The sequence below is a fragment of the Castor canadensis genome, chromosome 2 (assembly GCF_047511655.1).
Source record: "Castor canadensis chromosome 2, mCasCan1.hap1v2, whole genome shotgun sequence".
NCBI lineage: Eukaryota > Metazoa > Chordata > Mammalia > Rodentia > Castoridae > Castor > Castor canadensis.
In genome coordinates, this window is record NC_133387.1 from 125806816 (window position 1) to 125828094 (window position 21279).

Here is a 21279-nt window from a genome sequence, read left to right on the forward strand (position 1 = left end):
GTTCCTGAGTTGTTATCTTTCTAATATGCAGAGTGCTTTACTGAGTTTTATTGTAACAGGGCCTGAGGAATTTGGGGGGCCTAAATGGGGTAGCATGTCATGGCAGATGTGACAGTCCCAGAGTTTTTGCTCCTGGCTTGCTGGCCTTGGACAGAAGGGAAGAGTAGAGATAGTCCCTACATATTGGAAACCTAGTTTCAGGATTCTTCCTTTCTTTCCCTTTCAGCCAGTTTAAACATCCCTTTGCCATCTGGGAAAACAAGTGAATGCGTGGACTCTAGAGGCCCAAAGTTTGTTTTGCTGGTAAACTTTTTGGTTGTACACAGCAGGCCTTATTCTTTTGCTTCCTTGTTGTTTGGCCAATGTGTGAGCCTTTTGGGGTCTGTTCTTGAACCAAAATGTGGGGGTCCTCTTGAATTGTTTGATAGGAAAATTTGGATTCCTTGTTTTTGTTGCTTTTGGTGCCAGTTTGTAAAGACAACAGGAGGTTTTTGTGTTTGGAATTTCTGCTGTGGTCTGCATGCGAGTGGAAAGCATGACTGTTCTGGAGGTCCCTGAAGGAGCCCGGGTGATGCTTTTATCCTGGTGGAGCTGTGGGTATGCCTCACTGGAGGTACACTCTGACTTCACGCAGCTCTTTCCCTACAAGTAACTGACCAAGATGTCTGTGCGTACTTTTGACCTTTTAGAGTTCACGGGATTTTGTTTTAATTTTTTTTTCTGGTGAATTTACTTTTTAGTTCTGTATGCTTAAATATTTTTTGTCTTTTTGTTTGATTGGAGGTTTTTGGTTCCATCTCCATCTATCTGGTTTTCTTTTCTACTAAGATAACCTGTTACTCAGTTACTGGGAGGATGGTCCTTTAGCCAGTCCTGGCTGGAATGTGGACATCAAAGAATGAGTTCAGACCATGGGAAGTTAAAGGCAGTAGAAGGTTTTCTTGAAAACCAAGTTATGTATATAAAAATTGACGGAAGACTTATGGACTTTCAAATCTTATACTTGTCTGGTGTCTTAAATTTCATGGTTAATGTAAAAGAAGTTTACATTTGAGATACGATAAGTGTTTATTAGATGCAGCTCGTAAAGGCAGGAGTTAGCTGAGGTAGAGCACTTGCCTAGCATGTGCAATGCCCTGGCTCCACCACCCGTAGTGCAAATTCAAAAAAAGGTACATGGTAGATGGAAAACATCTGAGTCATTCATAAGTAAGTTAAAATACTAGAACACGACTACCTATGAGACTGAGTACTCTTGGCTTTTTAAAATCTATGACACGTAATACATTTGGGTCTACTAAACTTGTTTCACAAATTACTGATACAAAACGCTGATGTACCATCAAGAGACAGGTGATCTCTTAATAAGTTTGAGAACAACTGTTTTAGAGGGATAGTAAATGTCTGGAAATAAAGACTTTACTTATAAAGTACATTTTCATCTAGTATAGACCAATAATTAGGAGGAAATAAGATTTAAATAATCAAGTTTTAAGATGATTAAGGGTCAATTGATTTACAATGGCTGAGGGTCAGTAACTTGTATAAGGGCAATTCATGTGCTATATGCATTATGACATTGTCACCATCTATTTCAGGTAGCAGTCAGTTTTGAAAGACATCTCTGTTTGCTGCCACAGTCCATTAATTAAAAGACATTTCAAGTAAAGTTAGTAGCTGTGACTTGCCTAGCTTGTTAATTATGGGATCTGACACCACAGTCGTAGTGGAGGCTCAAAGGACCTGCCTGCTGCTATGTAGTAGGTGTCCAGTCCTTGCTTAAATTTTTTTTGAGATGGGGGGTCTCACTTTGCAGTCCAGGCTGGCCTGGAACTCACAATCCTCCAGTGGTAGCCTCCCAAGGACTGGGGATACAGGTGTGCACCACAACTCCTGCTGCTTATATTCTTTAAGATGTAATTTAGAAAATGTTTTTGCAAGAAAAATGTTACAAGATTTGGAACCAAAAACTTTAGGCTCTTCACACCCCATATATGTTTTTCATATATGTTCAGTGCTTACATCTATAAGAGGTAACCATACTCTGTGTAGATTACAGATTTGAGTATATGTGAATATTAGTCAGCTAACAACTATTTAGAAATTTACAAGTGAGATAATACACTAAGTATAGAAATAAATTCTTTAGGATTCTAAATCACTGTTGTCTAAGACATTATCAGAATTCTTAAACTCAAAAAATCTAATTTTATTTGGTATTTCTTTTCCTTACCCATAGCCTAAAATAGGTAGAAAGAAATAACAGATGATTTTTAAAAGTACTGAGAATATATATACGTGATTTCTGATATCTAGAATGGTATTCTGTAAAAATCTAACCATTTCATTTTAGTGGTAACTAAACACCTTAACAAGTGACAAAAATTCCCAATCCATTGCAGGAGGTTTATAAAAGATAAATTTTGTGAGAGGAGATTTATAAATAATTAAGTTTGCTATAACCATAAAGTTACTTATAGGACTTTCTAAGATCAAGACTTAATGCACAGAGCTGGGTGCTGGTGGTACACGTCTGTAATCCTAGCTACTCAGGAGGTAGAGATAAGGAGGATCATGGTCTGAAGTCAGCCTGGACAAACAGTTTGTGAGACCCTATCTCGAAAATACCCAACACAAAAATGGGATGGGGGAGTGGCTCAAGTGGTAGAGCACCTGCCTAGCAAGTGTGAGGCCCTGAGTTCAAACCCCAGTATGCCCAAAAACAAACAAAAAACCTTAATGCACAGATATAAAACCAGAATCTAGTTATTTATATTCAGAACAGCTACTTAAAATATTTAAACTACTTAAAATATTTCTCTTAAAAATGAGAAATAGCCTTAAAGAATAAAGATATTTGAATAACAAGATAATTTCTTGTGTTTTCTGTTGTTAGGTATTTTGTTTGCTCAGGGAATTAAAGCTTAATAAAATTAAATTTTATTTAAATATTTGTCTATTTTAAGGTCTTTTGAATGAAGTTTGATTTATAACTGGTTAAATGAGCTATTATTGTTTTTATAATACACTGTTTTATTGATACAAGTTTTATAAAATTTTAAAAGCCTGATGGTTCTAATGCTATCATGATTGTCATGTAAACATGCTAAGTTACTAAATGCTATACCTATATTGTTAGCCATTTTAGATAACACGAGCTATGTTTCTATAAATTGATAAGGGACAATCGTGCTTTACTCATCTCTGTTTCAAAGCAAATTTAAAACTAAAACTTCAATGCCAGGTATTTATAAGACTGGCTATTTTAAAGAGGTTTTCTCAGTTGTACTGTTTATAAACACCTAAAAACTAACCTATATTGCAAAATACATTTAAGATGTGATCATTTATATATGTGTGTTCTTAACTGATAAATAAGCAGCAATTCTGATAGCCTGTATTCAAAGTCTGTACTTCTGTGGTGTGTGTCTAGGGAACTCTAAAGATGTTACCGCTATAAACAGAGAAAAGACAAATGGAGTTTAATTACTAAAATGAAACTCTTGATATTCTGTAGGGTTAAAATGTCAGAGAAATTCAAGTCTTGCAAAGAATTAACTTGAGCTCATCTTAATGTTGTTTTCTTCTTGTTTTTTCCAACATGTTAAATGTAAAATAATAAGTTTTCTCCCTGAATGGTAATCTTGCAGGATACTCTTTTTTTTTTTCCTTTCTTCATGATACTCTTAAATGTAGTCTATGACACACCAAACTTGCTTTATCTTTGTGACAATGGCCTGCCACAATTCTGCATGAATGCAGGCTTGGTGGGGCATACTTGTAATTTCAGCACCCAGGAAGATCCTAGGAGGATTTTGAGTTCAAGACCAGTTTGGGCTATAGAGAGACCCCATCTCAAAAAAACAACAGCAATCAAACCAAATGTTCCAGGTAAACTTGGCCTTTTAAACCTCTTGGATTGCTCAAATTTAGCTACAATGGGCTTTTTCTTTACATTTCCTTTTCCCTACATGGGATCAGACTGTCCAGGGGACATCCCCATTCCCCACCACGAGGCCCTAAAGCACAGGATAGTTAGTTAATCAGCAGTATGTCAACATCTGTGTACCCTACTAAAACACTAACCAGAGCCAAAAGGGGTCCTAGAGAGGTTTTTGTGCGCGTTACCTGTCCCTCCACTAGGCGGAGCCACTACATATTGCCATCTTGGCTCCTATTGTTTTTGGCTCGTGGGATTTCTTTCTGGCATAGGCCCGTGGCTCCTTTTTTACTTACAAGCTTCGGGTGTCCCTGATGGAATCCACACACCAATCCAGCAACAGACGGCCAGCCAGATGACACACAGTGCCTCAAATCCCCCAGTACTGAGGACTGAACAAGAAAGGGGGGATTTTAATGGGTTCCTAGGATTTGAGGTGCATATAGGAAATGCCATGTTGAGAATGAAAACAGCCCTCCCAAGAGCCTCGGCTCCTGGCCCCAGGAGAGGGGTTTATCTCCCATTTCCGGTAACTTGGGACCTCAGCTAAATCTAAATCTGTATATCTCCTGGATTTTGTTTTATGTTTTCTACAAGATGTAATATTGTGATGGGCAAGGTAGAGACAGATTGAGAATTTTTTTCCTGTTTTGGTCGTTTGTATACATATGATGTCAGTTTCTTTTTTTAAACACAGTACTGGGGACTGAACCCAGAGCCTCCTGCATGCTGCACTTTAAGCCATAAATCAGCTCATGTTATTTTCTCTTAATGAGGGGGAAGGTTGGACCCAGAGCCAAGACTGATGGCTGGAGCTTCAGTAAAACTAGGAGTCACTCTCAGGAGCGAGTCATGGAACCCCCTCAATTTGTACCCGGCTCAACGCAAGTGTGGATAGTCAGTATCTCATCTGTGGATGGTGTCTGAAGTGAGGGCTATCTTGAGGGATTGAGCCTCCGAACTGTAGGGTCTGCACTGACTCTGGGTGTGTCACAATCAATGCAGATTGTTGGATATCCAATTGTGAGATAGTCTAGTAACATGGTTTAAAAAAATAACACCCGTCATGGACTCAACTCTCCTCACCAAGGGGTCCCTCCATGCTGGACCCCTTGTCCCTGCCAGGTATCGTCCGTGGACATCCTTTCTGTATGGTCATTTTATAATCAGAATTACAGTTGTAAACTCCTCTGCAGTTGTATATTTCTCCCAAAGACAAGTAAGTCTCTTGGCCGGTTCAGACTGGGAAATGGCACATGCCAGGTAAAGGGCAATCCACTTTCTATCTGACCCCTCAGGTAAAGCCCCTACTTAAAAGACCTTATGGATATTGGTTGCATCTCATGCACACAATTAAAGAACCCAGGTATCAAGATAAGCACATGTGCAGATCGCCCATCTTAAGTAGCTAGACCTTGTCAAGCACACCTGTCAATCACCCTAGTTCCTCCTGCAAAGATACCCATATTTTTCTTGCTATCACCTCTTGCAAGTTGTATGTGGCCCTCTGAAACAGAGTGGGTCTCCCTGGACACTTGGCAGGGGTCACTGTGCCCTTACAGTGCACCCTTCTACCTGTACCTGTACCTCCCATTCTCTCTCAGTAAGACTCTGCAGTCTGTGTCTGTGCCTGACTCTTTGTTTGAGAGATGCAATGACCTGGGATCTGCTCCACCAGGGTCTTCTGAGACCACACACTGGTAACATCTTGTGTTAGAGAAGTGGAGAACCAGTGCAGGAAAATGATATGTTTTCCATTATAGAAACAAAACATGCAGAGGGTAAGGATCTTTATGGAAAATGTCTATACCCTTATGATTACAGACTCATGGTCCTATCAGCATTCATATTTCTTGAAGAACTGTTTAATTATTGATTCTGGCTTAATTAAATTTTATATACCAAATGAACAGATTGGGCTTGAAGAAAGGTTGAATTATACAGGAAATTGTGGCACGATATGGATTAATGTGCTTCATTATGACATTAGCGCCTTTCAACCCCTGAAGTTCTGTAGAGGAGGAGGGATAATGATGACCTGAGACAGGCAGCCCCCACCGGACACAGCCTGCAACCAGAGCCTCAGGGAAGTGACTGACGGAGAAAAGGAGAGGGACATGGGTCCAGTGGGAAGGGCTGAGGAAGGGACTGAGAGCAGGGACTATGGTAACCATCCTGAAGCACTGAAGGCTGGGGACCAGGTGTGGGGAAGGGAGCAGCAGTTTAGGAAAGCTAAAACTGGGTTTTCCCCATTTTTTCTCTTTAATGTTGCACTTGCGTTAGAATGAGACTTGCACCAGGAAGTGTCTCCCAGTTTTGAATCCCATCCCCTCAGGGTGGACCAAGTTGCCCATGAATCCAGTCACTCCTTTTCATTATCCATGCTTTTAGCTCCTGTCTCATTGATACTCTCCCCAACATGTCACCAGTGTTTCAGTGTGTGTCCATGATCCTCCCAGCTTTCATTTCATTGCTTTCTTCTCTAAGGATATCACTCTCCAACTGCTTCAGTACAAAACTGGATGGTCATTACCAACCCCATAAATTCATGCATCTCACTCTGATAACTACCTTCCATCTGGATCCTGATTCCAGCAATCCTTTGATCCCATTGGGATAAACAATCTTTTTTTTTTTTTTTTGAGACAGAGTCTCACTATAGAGCTCAGGTTCTTGATCCCCCTGCATTAGCCTCCTGAACCATGGGGTTGCAGGCATGTACCAATATGGCTGGCTAGGACCAACAATCTTTCAATACTTTATAGAATCAGTTTCCTATGTTCTCACTGCACTCATTGTCCAGACTAAATCCCATGGTCAGTAATGTAGAATAGTGATACTAGAGGTTGGGATGTCTAAAGAGGGGAAATGAAAAAAGGGAGGTTGGATTTGATCAGTGAACATTCATGCATGTGATGAAATATCATATTAATCATATACCTCATTAATGTATGTAATTAATACTTGCTAATAGAAAAGAAAACAACAAAAAAACTCAACTCAGTTCAGTCTTTATAACTAACTTCTTAAACATACCCTCAACACCCTACCCAATTTTGTCATACTCACTTGCAAACCCTCAGCCTGGTTAAATCCAAATCTCTTCCTACCCTGGCCTATAAGGCAGCTGAACTTGGTTGAGAAAGGACAACTCTAAACTTGTGTGGCAGATCTCAAACAGGGCCCTTCATGCTGCCTGACAATCGTTTTATGTTTCTGCAGTAATTCTGCCCTTCTCTTCTTGACAACTGTCTCCTACTTTCCCTCCATACACTTCTCCCCATCACCACTCCCATCTGATGGGTTGCTTCCTACTTCACCAAGAAAGCAGAAGTAATCAGAAAGGGACTCCTGCAGACCCCCACTGTGAGTATGTGTACCCCTGTCTGTCTACCTGCATATAGGTATAGGTACCTCCAACTGTGCCACACTCAGTCTGTTCTCCTGCCTCTTGATGTTTAAGGCTGACACTTTGCCTGCTCAAAGACATGATGTAGAAATCATCTCTCTGCTCTTACAGGATCCAACACCCCACTCAGTTCTCATTTACCAGCTGCATTTGAAAGAGTTACTTGCTCTTTCCTCATGAAACCCATTGTGAAGTTGGTAGCAGGACACACTGTTCTACTTATTTGTCTCCTATCTCATTTGCTGGTTCTTCTTCTTTTTCTTGACCTCAGTGGTAGGGGGCCTGGAGGTTCAGTCCTAGGAACTCTTCTCTTCCTCAGTCCTTTGTCTTATCTAGTCTCACAGTCCTTAAAGACTACAGTATCAAAGTTGATGACTTCCAAAAGTCATTTATGCACTGGACATCTCCACTGAACTCTGGACTTACATACCCACCTTGTTCACAGATTTATTACACACCGTTTAGACCAAGTACAGTCAATAAATAAATAAATAATTTCAAGAACAAAAGCGTTACCATTCTGTAGCTCATTTGATGTGGAGAAACTCTCAATCAGTCCCACACTATTGTCAGTTGTGTTGAAATCACTATGTGGTCTGTTGAGTGTTTCTCTGCCCTTAATTTTGTGAAAATATGCCTCCCCAAAAGCAAATCATGCCCCAAAAGCAAGGTAAAAGTGATGGTAATCCTTCCAAGTTTAAAACAGCATGAAATGTGCTTCACTGAATTGATAAAGTGAAAATTTGAGATTGTTGAAAAGCTGCTCATTTTTAGCATTATGGGAAAAATGAATCAAGCATCCATAGAACAGCCCAGTACATCCTGGTATGATACCTAGGTCTCCTTGGAGTCAGGTATTGGTGGGTACCAAGGTCTCCTGTATCCAACTGTCCACTGATTGATTTCATTTTTATACTGAATAAACAACCAAATTTGTCATGTCTGAAAGTGGTTTCCTGATTTTCCCTTCAAAAACCAAACAGCCAAAACAAACAAAACACAATCTTCCCTAGTTCACCTGCTGGAAACTTGCTGAGTTCCAAGCTCCTGGAGCCGTCTTTGACTCTTTCTTTTCTCATCCATGATCTAGAAATCCCAAGGGCTCTGCTTTCAAAATAGACCCAGAATCTGACAACTTCTACCAACCTTTACTGCTACCACCCTGGTTTTAGCCATTCTCAACCCAGTTTTTTAAAGTTGTAGTAAATGCACCTAACATAAAAATCTGCCATTGGTAACATTCAGCACATTCACTATGCTGTGCAATTGTTCTCTAGTTCCAAACATCCTCCTCATTCCAACAGTAACCCCAACTCTATTAAGCACCCACTTCTCAGTCCTCCCTTTTCTCTCCAGCCCCAGGCACAGTTATTCTGCTTTCTGTGTCAATGGACCACCATCAACTCTTGCCTGGATCACTGTTAGTCCCCCCAACTGGCCTAAGCACTTCCTTGTTCACCCTGGCCCCTTGCTACGGTGCTCAAAGAATACATCAGACCATGTCACCAACTTGTTCAAAACTTCCACTGGCTTATCTCACTTTGATGAAAGCCAAATCCTCCTAGCTGTCTCCAAGACCGTCCTTCAACTGGCCCTGTGTGGCCTTTCTAGCATCACCTATTGCTTTCCCTTCCCTCATTCTATGCCAGCTCCACTGGCCTTCCTGTGGTCCCTCAAACCTTCTAAACACATGCCTTCCTTAGGACTTGTACCCCATGGTCCTTCCTCCTGAAATACCCTTGTCCCAGACCCTTATGGGTCTCACCTCACTTCCTTTGGGTCTTTGTTCAAATGTTGCTTTCTTGGTAACATGCTAGTTAAAACCTGCCACTCCACCCTACCCTGCACTCCTAATCCCCAACCTTCCCTTTACGATTTATTTGTATGTTTTGTTTACTCTCTATGCTCCCCTATTCCCAGGACAAAAGCTTCTAGGTCAGACAGCTTGGCTGTTTTGTTCTTTCCTCTCCCTCAATGCCTGGAACATGGCTTACACATGGCCAAGTAATATCCATTGGTGTGCATGAACAGAAGGGATAGAAATAAGTCACTGTGACCCTTGTTCAACCAGCTCCCTCTGAACTGTGGTGGCCCACAAGATGCATGTCACAATCCATACAGAATCCCTGGTCAAGGAAACCAAGGAGAACTGGTGAGGGGAATGGGTGGGGGAACTGGTGATGGCAGCCGTGACCTCCTTTTATCTCACCAGGAATATGCCCACCACCACCACCTTTCCATCCTATTCTGTTGCCCAAACTAGCCGTGGGGAGCAGCAGGCAGGCTTGCAGAAGCTTCCTCCGTACCTGTTGTTGTCCACGTAGCGTATCAGCATCGCGTAGAAGGCATAGAGGTCTCTGCAGAGGATGGCAAACTCGTCCAGGATGAGCAGCTCAGCCTCCTGGGTGTCCCCCTTGCTGTCAGCCTTCAGCTGTTCCTCTTCCTGCACTGTCTTGATGGCCTTCTTCTTCAGTTTCTCCAGGGTGGGGAGGAAATGGCTCCGTAGCAGGTCAGGCCTGGCTTTGCTGATGATCGGCTGGGCGTACACTGCATTTGCAAACAAAGGGCCTTTCCCTCACTTCCTGAGAGTGAAGGCCACTGACCGCAATGAAAGCAGTGACCTGACAGGTGAGACTCTGGTTCCCTTCCTTACTCTCCCCTGGGCACTGTTTTCTCATGAGTCCACAGCAGAGGGTAGGGTGCCAGGTGCCGCTCTGCTGCTCCTGGCCACACTGAACTCCTCATGCACGTGCATACCCAACCCATGCCATTCCTCCCTGCTCTGCCTAGCCTGACACCTTGCATCATCTTGTAGGATGCTCAATTGGTTTTGGTCCACTAGCTAGATTTTAAGTCCTTGAAGGAAGCCTTTGGTTTGTAAGAACTAGTACTATCCTGGGTCGAGGGCAGGTTCAGACTACATACTCTGAGGAGGTGGATATGCCAATCACTCTGACCTGATCATTATACACTGTACGCTTGTGCTGAAATGTCACACTGCACCTGTGAATCTGCACAATTACTATACCGGTTAAAAAATTTAAAATCAATGTTGATGATTATTATAAAATTCTGATAACTGTTTTTAAGTTTCTGCTCAGGACTTAAGACCCAAAGAGGTATTAGTATAGTTTCTTTAGTATTGATCAGTGGCAAAAATACAGTATGCTGACATGAAGTTGATCTCTTCATTGTGTGGTGAAATACTAATAAACAGATGGATGAGAAGCACACAAAAAAATAAAAATCCGTATGTGTTTGTGCATATGCGTGTATGTGGTGTCTTATAGAAAAGTATGTTAAATGTACAATAATCCAGCCATAGTTCTCAGCCCTCCACATCTGAGACCTGCCAACCTCCTGCCTGAAGAGACACATAATGCTGTCATCAGCTAAAAACAAACATGCTGGATTTTTGGAATTGTCACAATAAATTCCCCCACATACAATGAATATGTCCTAATGAAAATAACAAACAAACAAAAAAAGAGGCTGGGGGCCACTAAACACGGAAAACCAGAAGCCAGAAATTGGCAGTGCTTTCTTAAAGAGAAAGATGAAAACTTCAAGTCTTATCCTATCTCCTATTCATTAGATATTGATTATGCTAGTAAGAATTAGACCAATGGAATAGGATAATTTGACAATAAAAATCAGAGTAATTATAAGAAAAAAGTGACACAAATGTATATTTGAATGTGCATTCAGTCTTTAGCTTAGGGCACTCCATTTACACACAGCCTACTTACAGCAATTTTTCTTTTTAATCTCACTTCCCCTCACTTTTTCACTTTTACAAAAAAGATACTTTTGGAAAGAGAAGATTAACGGAGCTTTTGGAAACTGTGCACTAACCACATTGTGATCTCTTAGCTCTCATCATGGTGTGGCTGAGCTCAGATCTGAATCAGAATGGTGGTACTTGGTACAGCACATTTAGGTTGCTGTGAAAAACTTTCTTGGTTGAGTCACCAGGAATTCAGTGGTCTGACTGACTGAGATCTGGATTTGCCTGTGGAATGCTTCTACCAGTGTCCCTCGTGCAGGGACACTTTTCCTCATGTACCTCTTTGGAGGCAAGGGAGCGGGGGTCTTCGGTCCCCTGCCTTCTGTTAATCCAGATTTACAGATAAGACCTCATCAAAACATTGCCTTATGGTAGCAATAGTGGATAAGAAGGGAATATACACCATGGTTCTCACATGTCCACAGAGGCATCAATTTATATATTTATATATTGGTGGTACTGGGGTTTGAACTCAGGGTCTTATATGTGTTAGGAGAGTTCTCTATCACTTGAGTCATACCCCTAGTCAATATTCCTAATTTTGGTCACACTTCATTTCTGAGACAGGAAGGAGGAAGGAATCTCTTCATTTGTTCAGGAAGGTAATTGCCAGAGTTGAGCTAACAGCTCCTTTTAGCCTAGCCATAGCTTTCATGATCCAGGAGAGCATTTGGGGGAGGCTGTGTCTTGTGGACTCCACTATATAAACTAAGGTCCATCAAACACAGTGACTTTGCTTTTGTGTCTCTTCAGTCTCTAGTATGACATAGAGGACACTCATATTTGTGGTTTCTTAACTGAGGAAAGTGTATTTATTCATTTTCCAAGCTTGTCCTTTTTGGTGGTTGCTAGGAACAGAAAATTGGCTAACAGCAACATTAAGAGACTACTGCATGCCAGGAGTTATAGAAGGACACAAAGGAAAAAAAACGGAAAAACCAAAGTGCTGGTACTTTGAGCCAACTATAGTCTTCAAAAGAGTAAAGTGAAATGCAAGTGCAGAGTGATATTAAGGGCTTTGGTCCAGTCCAGGTGGCAGCAAGTCTTACACGAGCAGAAAGCACACAGGGTGACTTATTAAGAAAATTGGGGACAATTATTACTCTAGGAGCAAATGGGACTCTTGAACACCCAAAGCAGATGAAGCAGGGCTAGCCATCATAGCTAGAGCTGTGAAGAAAGGCTTCCTAGGGACCTGAGGGCCTGACTAGCAGAGGCAGGCCCTCTAGGAAGCTCTCCAGGGGGACATGTGGTTCTGTTCAAGGGTTAGCTACTGGGAGGTGGGAGGTGTGAAGACAGAAAGCATCACGGAAGAAACAAAAGAGAGGAAGAGAATCTAGCCACCTTGGTTGCAGCCGGGTACCTGCAATGCGCTTCATCCAGGAGGCCTCGTCAGTGCCCAGGTTGTTGTTGATGATCTTCAGGATGTTGCCCAGGATGAGGCTGAGGTGCTCAGAGGTGACATTGGTGCAGCAGGGCCCGGTGCTGGGGGGCAGGCTCTCAGGCCCCCGCTCCCACCAGTAGGACAGGTAATTGCAGAGCATGGGCAGGATCACCTCGATGACATGGGGCATCTCCATGTACCGAGCCCCCGACTCAGCCAGGTCATTGATCTCCTTCATCAGGCCTTCCAGCTGTGGGATGTCAGGACACATCTCTTCCACCATGTCTGGAATCCCTAGAACTGACCGAGGGGGTACAGGAAGAAGAAAGGCCTGGTGATTCAAAAGCACATGGGGTAGCAGTCTCTCCCTCTGTCCACCCTCCTCTGGTCTTTAGATGTAAATGTCCATCCCAGAGCCTCGAGGCTGAGCTTGGATGTGCAGCAGATTTGGCCTGCTGGCTGTGTATACAGAACTGCAGCTCCAGAGGCTGTGGATTTCCTCGATGATGTCACACTGCAGGGTAAAACACATGAATGAACAACTAAAGGGGCCTAATGAACACCGCTTAGGGAAGGTGCAGTGGCTCCTCTGCGACAGAGCCAGTTTTCTGGCTTCACCCCTTGGCCAGCCTTGGGCCTTTGTGCATCTCTGCCAGAAAGGCAGGAGGAGGAGAAGAAATGCAACTCTTCAGCATCCATTGCTGAATTGTAGTTCAAGCACTTGGATCATATCTGCATTGGTTAGCCAAGAGAAAGAAAACCTTCTCATCAAATATTCCTGCAGCTGGACCACACACTACAACTCTTCCCAACCAGTTGGAAAAAAAATCACACGGGCATTGATTTCTGACTTCACAACAGAAATCATCAGTGGACTCAGTGACTTGCATGAATTTCTGTCAATCACTTAAGCTTTTTCCTTTATGTGTAGTAAACAGGAATAGGTGTTAGTCCTTTCTTTTCCCCACGCTGACTGAAGTGACATCACTGGACAAGGACAGTCAGGATGAAATGGAAACAAAGCTCAAAATAACACCAGGGAAGGTGGTCACATGCAAACGCAGGAAACAGAAGAAGCTGGGGTAACTGGTCCTGCTCCCCTTAAGGTAGAGGACACTCCTTCCTGCAAGACAGGAGGAGGACTATACATAGCACCTTGAGGTTCCTGACAGGTGGGAAGGGGACATGAAGGCTCTGAGGAAGACTCAGACCAGAAATAACTGCTTTGTACCCATTGGTCTGACTGCTCCACAAACAATGGGGTGGAAAGGGTGCTTCACTCCCAGGCCAACTTCTTCCACTGGGCCAAGAGCATCAGGCCCATAAGAGCAAGAAGTCTAAGAAGTCACAGGAGAAATGTGGAGCATCCTATTAGGATAGTGGCTTCACAGGAAGACTTCAGGAAACAAGCTTTGATATCACAAGTAAAATGACAAGTTCGCATGAATTTCTGAGGAAAAGGCAGGAGATTTTAAATAAAAGTGTATCTAGTGTGTTAGGTCATGCCTGCAGGCTCTTAGCCATCATGGTGACTGCCGGCTTGAGATCTGTTTTCTAGATTTTACATCTATAGAAATCAAAAGGTTAAGAGCAGAGCTATAAAAATCAGTAGCCTTCCTATACACCAATAATGAACATGCTGAGAAAGAAATCAGGCAAACATTCCCATTCACAAGAACCTCAAAAAGAGAAGAAAGAAGGAAAGAGAAGTTAGGAATAAACCTAACTTAAGAGATGAAAGATCTCTACAATGAAAACCATAAGATACTGAAGATAGTAGAAGATGGAAAGACCTCCCATGTTCATTATTTGGCAGAATTAATACTGTGAAAACAGCCATATTACCAAGAGCTATCTACAAAGTCAATGCAATCCCATCAAAATTCCAATGACATTCTTCACAGAACTGGAAAAAACACTAAAAATACAAAAGATCCCTAACAGCCATAGCAATTGTGAGCAATGCTGGAGGTATCACAATATCTGATTTCAAATTATACTACAGAACCATAATAACAAAAACAGAATGGCACTGGCAAAAAACCAGACATGTCAACCAGTGGAATAAAAGAGTGGACCCAGAAATAACTGTACACAGGCTCAGCCATCTGATTCTTCAAAAAGGAATCAGATTGAGAAAGACAGCCTCTTCAACAAATGGTTCTGGGAAAGAGAATACTCTCATGTAAAATAAACTAAACACCAATTCAAAGTGCATCACAGAACTGAAACTTTGAAACTCCCACAAGAAAACACTGGACTACATGGGCACAGGCAATGACTTTGTGACTAGATTCCAATAGCTCAGCAAAGATGACCAAGGATTGACAAATCAGATTGCTTCAAACTGAAAGCTCTACACAGCAAAGGAAACAGTCACTGGAGTGAAGAGACAGTCTGCAGAATGCAGAAGATCTAGCTATTTGTCTAATAGGGGGTTAACAGTCACTGCATATAAAGAACTAAAACAATTAAACACCAAAAGAACAAATAGTCTAACCAACAAATAGTGAACTGAACAGACAGTTCTCAAAAAAAGAATTACAAATGGCCAATAAAGAAAAACATCTTTTACCATCAGGGAAATTCAAATCTAAATTATTTTGAGATTCCATCTTGCCTCAGTCAGAGGGATAGCACAGAGACATCCAGTTGTCCAGTTGCTGGAAGGTGTGATAAATCAGGTCACAGATACCTCTAAAACATGACACCATTTGTCATCCTACATGTACCTTCCCCTCCTTTAACCCTCAAGCCACCCAGTCTATCCTCTCACATCCATTAAGTCACCATCTTTCTCCTGGGAGGCCAACTTATCCCTTAGCACATTCATGCAGAAACACTTCTCAAGAACCATACAGATGGTTAGCAATCTCTTTGCTGATTAAACAATAATGAAAAACATGGGCTCTGGGGACTTGAGCATCAAGACACACAGTGTGTCACTGTGAATAAAAGACTGTGACACCTCTAGTCACAATCTTATCTTTTTCCTTCCTTTGAAGTGTACAATTGGTATTTATTTTTATTTATGCATATGACTTACTAAATCAGTGCAAAGGTATATTCTGTGTCATGTCCTTGCATTGCTACTGTGTGTGGATGAGCTGAAGGGAAGAGCGGTGTCTCCTTTCCCAAGCGCAGGTCTATATGGTAGTCATACAGAGATCCACAGCTGGAGGAGGATTCCAAGATGGCGGCTAGAGGTAGGAAGCAGAAAGCGACCCTCCTATAGTGAAATCTTGGAGAGACGCTGGAGACACACTTTGCAGGCATAATCACCGAGAAAAGGCATAACTTTGACCCCTCCACATCTCCAGCCGGTGCAGAGAATCTCCACTTCACGTTAAACGGAGAAACGAGGAGGGCCCCCGGCGCCCAAACGGCTTGGGAAGACGCGGACCAGGTGAGCTTCGCGGTACCGCGGTTCTCCCACAGACAAGCCTGGGCCAGAGCAGCATAGCCCCCTGGACAGACTGACCTCCACCCGGAAAAAAAGAGAAACTGAGTACTAAGCAGTAAGAACAGTTAAGACAGCTGGAAAGAGGGTGGGGCACCCTGAGCGCTGAAGATTGGGGGAAGGGAATCCTTCCCGGGACTGTAAATAAACGAGCCAGGCAGGCCGGAGAGCCTCTGGCGGGAGCGGGGCGCGCGCCCAGCAACCAGGAGCGGGGAAGCTTGTGAGAGGAGGGAAGACCCACTTCCCACGTGAACTGTAAACAAACATGGCAGCTGGCAGGTGCAGCAGCACCACCCAGTAAGCAGGAGCAGGAAAGCTTCTGAAAGTGGCAGTGGGAGGAAAACTTCAGAGGAGAGGGGGGAAGACCCACCTCCCACATGAACTGTAAATAAACACGCAGGCCTGACAACGCGGGGCAGTGTCACCTTTTCCAGTGCTTGGAAAGGGAAAAGCCTGTAGCAGAGGCTCCCGCACAGGAGAACTCTGAGCAAACAAAGCCTGTGGGACCAGGTGAGTGCTAGCTCACCCCAGAGATCTGCATAAATAACTCCGCCAGCTACAGGCTGAGAGCAGCAGGCAGGCAAGCCACAGTTGCAGATACCACTCTCAGAACTGTCTCCAGACACTTTTTTTTCTTTTTCTCCCTACCTTTGATGAGAGAACAACCGAATTACACCTGCAAGCCGAAAAACTTACTGAAACTGTATTGCATTTAAACTGGGGACACTTGGTGGGGCTTTTTTTTTGTTTGTGTGTGTGTGTGTGTGTGTGTGTGTGTGTGTGGGTGTGTGTAGTTTTGTCTACTTTATGCATCACCTTTGATGAGACAACTACAGAACAACATCTGAGGCACCAACTCCAGGACTGGAGATTGAGACGGACACCCAAATTATTAAGACTGAAACTGCATTGCATATAAACTTGGAAGTTTTTTTTTTTTTTTTTAATTTTCTATTTTCCATTTTATTTTAATTCATTTTTATATATAGATATTACTTTCATTTACTTATTTTTTATTTTTTTATCTTTGATTTTCAATCCTCTCTCTGTCTCTCTAATGTCTGTTCAGCTTACTGTCGATTAGTACACTAACACTCCATTTATACCTTTGAAACTCTCTTGTCTGATACCTTGTTCTGCTTTCTACCTCTTGTCTGTATATTTGTTTTCCCCTTTTCTTTAACTTCTTGCTTTCCATCTCAGCTCACTCTTCCATTCTAAATATTACCGTTGTTATTATTACAAGCTAGAAAATACTTAATTGCACACAGTACAGGGACAGTAACAACACCAAGGACAATGACAGGAAGACAGAAAAAACAGGGAAACCAGTTTCCCCACAGCAAAAAATTAGTACAGGAACCAGAGGGGAATGAAGAGAACAGAAACTCAGATCCAGACTCCAACAAAATGAAGATAAACTATGCCAAAGGACCCAATGAAGCCCACAAGAATAATTTAAAAGAAGACATACTACAAGTACTCAATGAGAATTTTATAGAGATGATACTGGATAGGGTCAACCAAAATGTACAGGAGACACTCAAGAAATTCCAAGACAATAAAAATAGAGAATTTGAAAAAGCAAAAGAAGAAATAAAGGAAACCATAGAAGCACTGTATAAACACCACAGCTGGAGAGCCTCATGACTGGGCTCAGGGCCCTTTGGAGCTGGAGAGCAGCACTTGGATGTCATAGCCACTTCTCCACTTTACCGAAGCCTGCTCTGTTGCTTGGCGCCCACTTAGTAGTAAGCGGTGACTCATGAGTGATCAGAGGAAAACGAGATTGGAAATGCAGTGTTCACTAGTCTCTCTTGACTGCCTGTGAGAACACTAGCCTCCACAGATTCCAGCATAGTGAAGGGTTTTATTAGTGGCCTCTTCTAAACTGCTCTGGTGGCCATTTCTGGGGCAATGTGCTTTTCTTATGTGAAGGAATACGAAGCATTCTTAGATTAAAAGAGAGCAGTGATAAGGAAAGTGTGGCATGAACCTTTTATCTCTTAGAACTCGGCTCCCTAAGGACCTCCTGGCGGTTTGAGAAAGTAGATCTGAAATAAAAGGGATTGCCACAAAGCCCAGCCAGCAACCAATACTGATGTTAACGAGATTCTCAGGAAATGTTGGTTCTGAAAAGGATTCTGACATAACAGTTTACTGAGGCTTTTTTTCTGTTTCCCAACTTCAATCAGCCCTGCAATTTGGCAACTGTTGCTTCAGATTCCATCAAAGCCTCAGTTCTAATTGGAGTCTAGCTTGCTTAAAGATTCCTACTGTTCTATCATATTGTCTCTAACCAGGATCTCTCTTCTAGATACGAGGATCTTTCCTTCCACCCTCCAGAAGAGGCCTACAACTCGCCTTAGATTTTACTTCTAGAGTTCATTGGTTATTTCTCAATAAAACTTTATGAAAACAGGCTTGGGATCACATTTGCTTTGTGGCAAATGTTTTGCCAATCCCTGTTACAGAACTTAGCTCATCAATGCTCCTGTTAAGAAATTCTCTTTCCTGCATAATTTCAATTCCTGTGGTGCTTTCCTATGTCTTACTTATCTTCCATGAAGATGGAGAACATATATATGGTCAGTGTCCATGGACACACAGGCTCTCCTTGAAGACTGTAATTAGGTCATTAAAGTATATGTGCCCCTTTTGATGCCAGTCTGGAGAGGGACTGCAAAAAAGTAGCCAGCCCCAGGTGCAGGAGAGAAATTGAGAACAGGGCAGACCAGTGATGCTGAGGTCTTAGGATGGAAAAAATTTAGAAGTCAACTACCGGGGTAGGTGCTGGTCCTGTAGTGGCTCACACCTGTAATCCTAGCTACTCAGAGGCAGAGATCAGGAGGATTGTGATTTGAGGCCAGTCCAGGCAAAAAGTGAGACCCTATCTCAAAAATACCCAATACACAAAAAAAGGGCTGACAGAGTGTCTCAAGTGGTAAAGCGCCTGTCCAGCAAGCATGAGCCTCTGAGTTCAAACCCCAGAACCTTGAAAATCAAAACAACAAAAGAAGCAGCCAACTACAGTGTGTCACTGTTTGACAGAAGAGGACTCAAAGCCTAATGATAACCAAGTTGCGTGCATGCTCATTTCCTCAGTAAGAAGAGATGTGATCTAGTCTCTAACTCTGACCTGCCGGCCATTCTCACACCATGTAAAACAACAGTGCTGCCAGCTGCCGTCCTCATCTGTGCCGCCTTCCTAGCAACTGTCCTCTCATCACCTGGAAGAGGTTGGTGATTCTGTGAGAGGATACTTACTGGACCTCTCCCTGGGGGTTTTGGTGTTGAAGACCGAGAGGGGATTGTAGCAGTCGAGGGTGGGCTCCAGGAATGCCACAGGGACAGCAGCTGCCAGTGAAGCGAGACATTCTCCAAGGGCAGGACGTTGCCTGGAAACAAAGAAGTCCATTTAGAGTGCTGCCCCCACACGCCTACCCCAGGTGTTGGCTGGCCAGGTCCCCTTCCCACTCCACTTCCTTGTAGATTAGTTGGTCAACATCCTGTGGCTCAGCAAGGTTTTGCCCTCTCCCCCAGCATGCTGGAGAGCAACTTCTGCTGGATCCATATGAAGACTGATCTTCTCTGTTCTCAAAATGCTTTGACCTTTCTGTATCATTTTTGTGGTTCTATTCTTTGCTACAGATGGAGCCTGTGACAAGTGGAAACAGTGCTAACAGGCCAAAGCACCAACAAGAGACGGAATAGAAGACTCGCCTTATAATAGAAACAGATCCTAAAGCACACTGCTAGGCTAACACACACTACTCCTCCCTTCCCTTTTACAAATATCTGTGTGCTTACTTTGTACAAGCTCTGGCTTTAAAATCTCTGTGATGCAAACACAAACCAAAACACTTAGGGCCGTTTTTCTAGATTCCAGTTCTCTAGTGGAGGTGGGATCTGCAGTCAGCGAGGGAAGTGAATGGAGCCAGCCCCTGTGGTTAGCACAGTGAGGGCGGAGAGTACCTCACTTCCCTGGGTTGAGCCATTGGCTTGTCTCATCCATGGCTAGTGAGACAATACAGCCCTGGCTTAGAGGCACCCACAGGCTGACATCTGCTGCTTTTTGGTGAATGGGAGACCAGAACCACCTGTCCCTAACCCATTGAGATGGTCTCTCAGCCACTCAGACTACACACCTATCCTGGGAGTTTACACATGTGACATTAGTTCGATAATTAGCTCACTAGTTTTCAAATTAAACAGTAATGTACATCTGTTTGTAGACCAGAATACAAAGATAATGAATTGAAATGCAGATACAGGTCTACATTGAAGAATCAGATGGGCTTACAGTGTTCAAGCCCCTCTTGGACCTCAGTTTTCCTTGCTCTGTGGCTGACCACCTCAGAGTGAGCACTGATACCATGCACATGTCGTCTACCAGCCCAGGCCCTGGTGTCAGCTACACCATGGGGGACGTTACAGGACCACCATGGAGACACTGCCTACTGGAGAAGTGCTTACCCCACCCCTGCAGAGACAGAAAGGTTTTCAACTATCAGGGTTCCCCTTAGCTCCCCAATGAGACCTGTGCCGAGACTGTGTGTTAATTTCCCTCCCTGTGATAAGAACCAACAACCCCAGCAGCACCAAGAGGCTGGAGGGTCTTGGTGAAAGAGTCTGGGTTCTCTGACATGGTATCAAGCATTATGGAGGAGGGGTATTTCCTCACTAACGAGTGAGCCATGTGGTCCTTCACCTTTCCTCTCCATGGCAAAAGTCCTTTCTCCCTGAAAACAGAGCAGAGGGAGAACCTGGCTTCTATACAGAGCCCTGAACAATACAATAAACATATCTTTATGAACTAATCATGAGGGCTAGCATCAACCAACAGCTCTGTTGTAGCAGAGAAATAGACACATTTATCTTGAATTAAAATTGTGATTTTGGGGGCTGGTACAGTGGCTCATGCCTATAATCCTAGCTACTCAGATGATGCAGGTGGGAAGATCACAGTCCAAGGCTAGCCCTGAGTAAAAGACCCTAACTGAAAAATAACCTAAAGCAAAAAAAAGGATTGTGGGTGTGTCTAAAGTGGTAGAGAGCCTGCCTACCAGGTTCAAATCCCAGCACTACTCCTCCTTCCCCCCCCAAATACGATTATAGCTGTCTTCAAACAAACAGAGGGGACAAGGCCACTTGGGGCAGAGTCTGTCGGGGCTGGAGCTGTACAGACCTACTCTGCTTGAGATGCAAGACTGATCTGCCAGACCACAGACCGGAAGGAGGGAACAGGTGGCTGAGATGGAAGAAAGTTGTTTATTCCTTGATGATCCACCCAGTTTCC

At 43.2% G+C, this 21279-nt stretch overlaps 1 protein-coding gene across 11 annotated transcripts in view; it reads right to left on the reverse strand.

Annotated features, from left to right (window-relative positions):
* Positions 1 to 21279, reverse strand: part of Ryr3 (ryanodine receptor 3) — a 494693-nt gene that overhangs the window by 68384 nt on the left and 405030 nt on the right. For all 11 annotated transcript variants that reach the window (XM_074065580.1, XM_074065577.1, XM_074065585.1 and 8 more), the window contains 3 exons: positions 19248 to 19378; positions 12500 to 12820; positions 9656 to 9896 (listed from right to left, as the gene is read on the reverse strand). In XM_074065580.1, coding sequence (XP_073921681.1) covers positions 9656 to 9896; positions 12500 to 12820; positions 19248 to 19378 — 693 coding nt within the window. The remainder of the gene's footprint in view (positions 1 to 9655; positions 9897 to 12499; positions 12821 to 19247; positions 19379 to 21279) is intronic.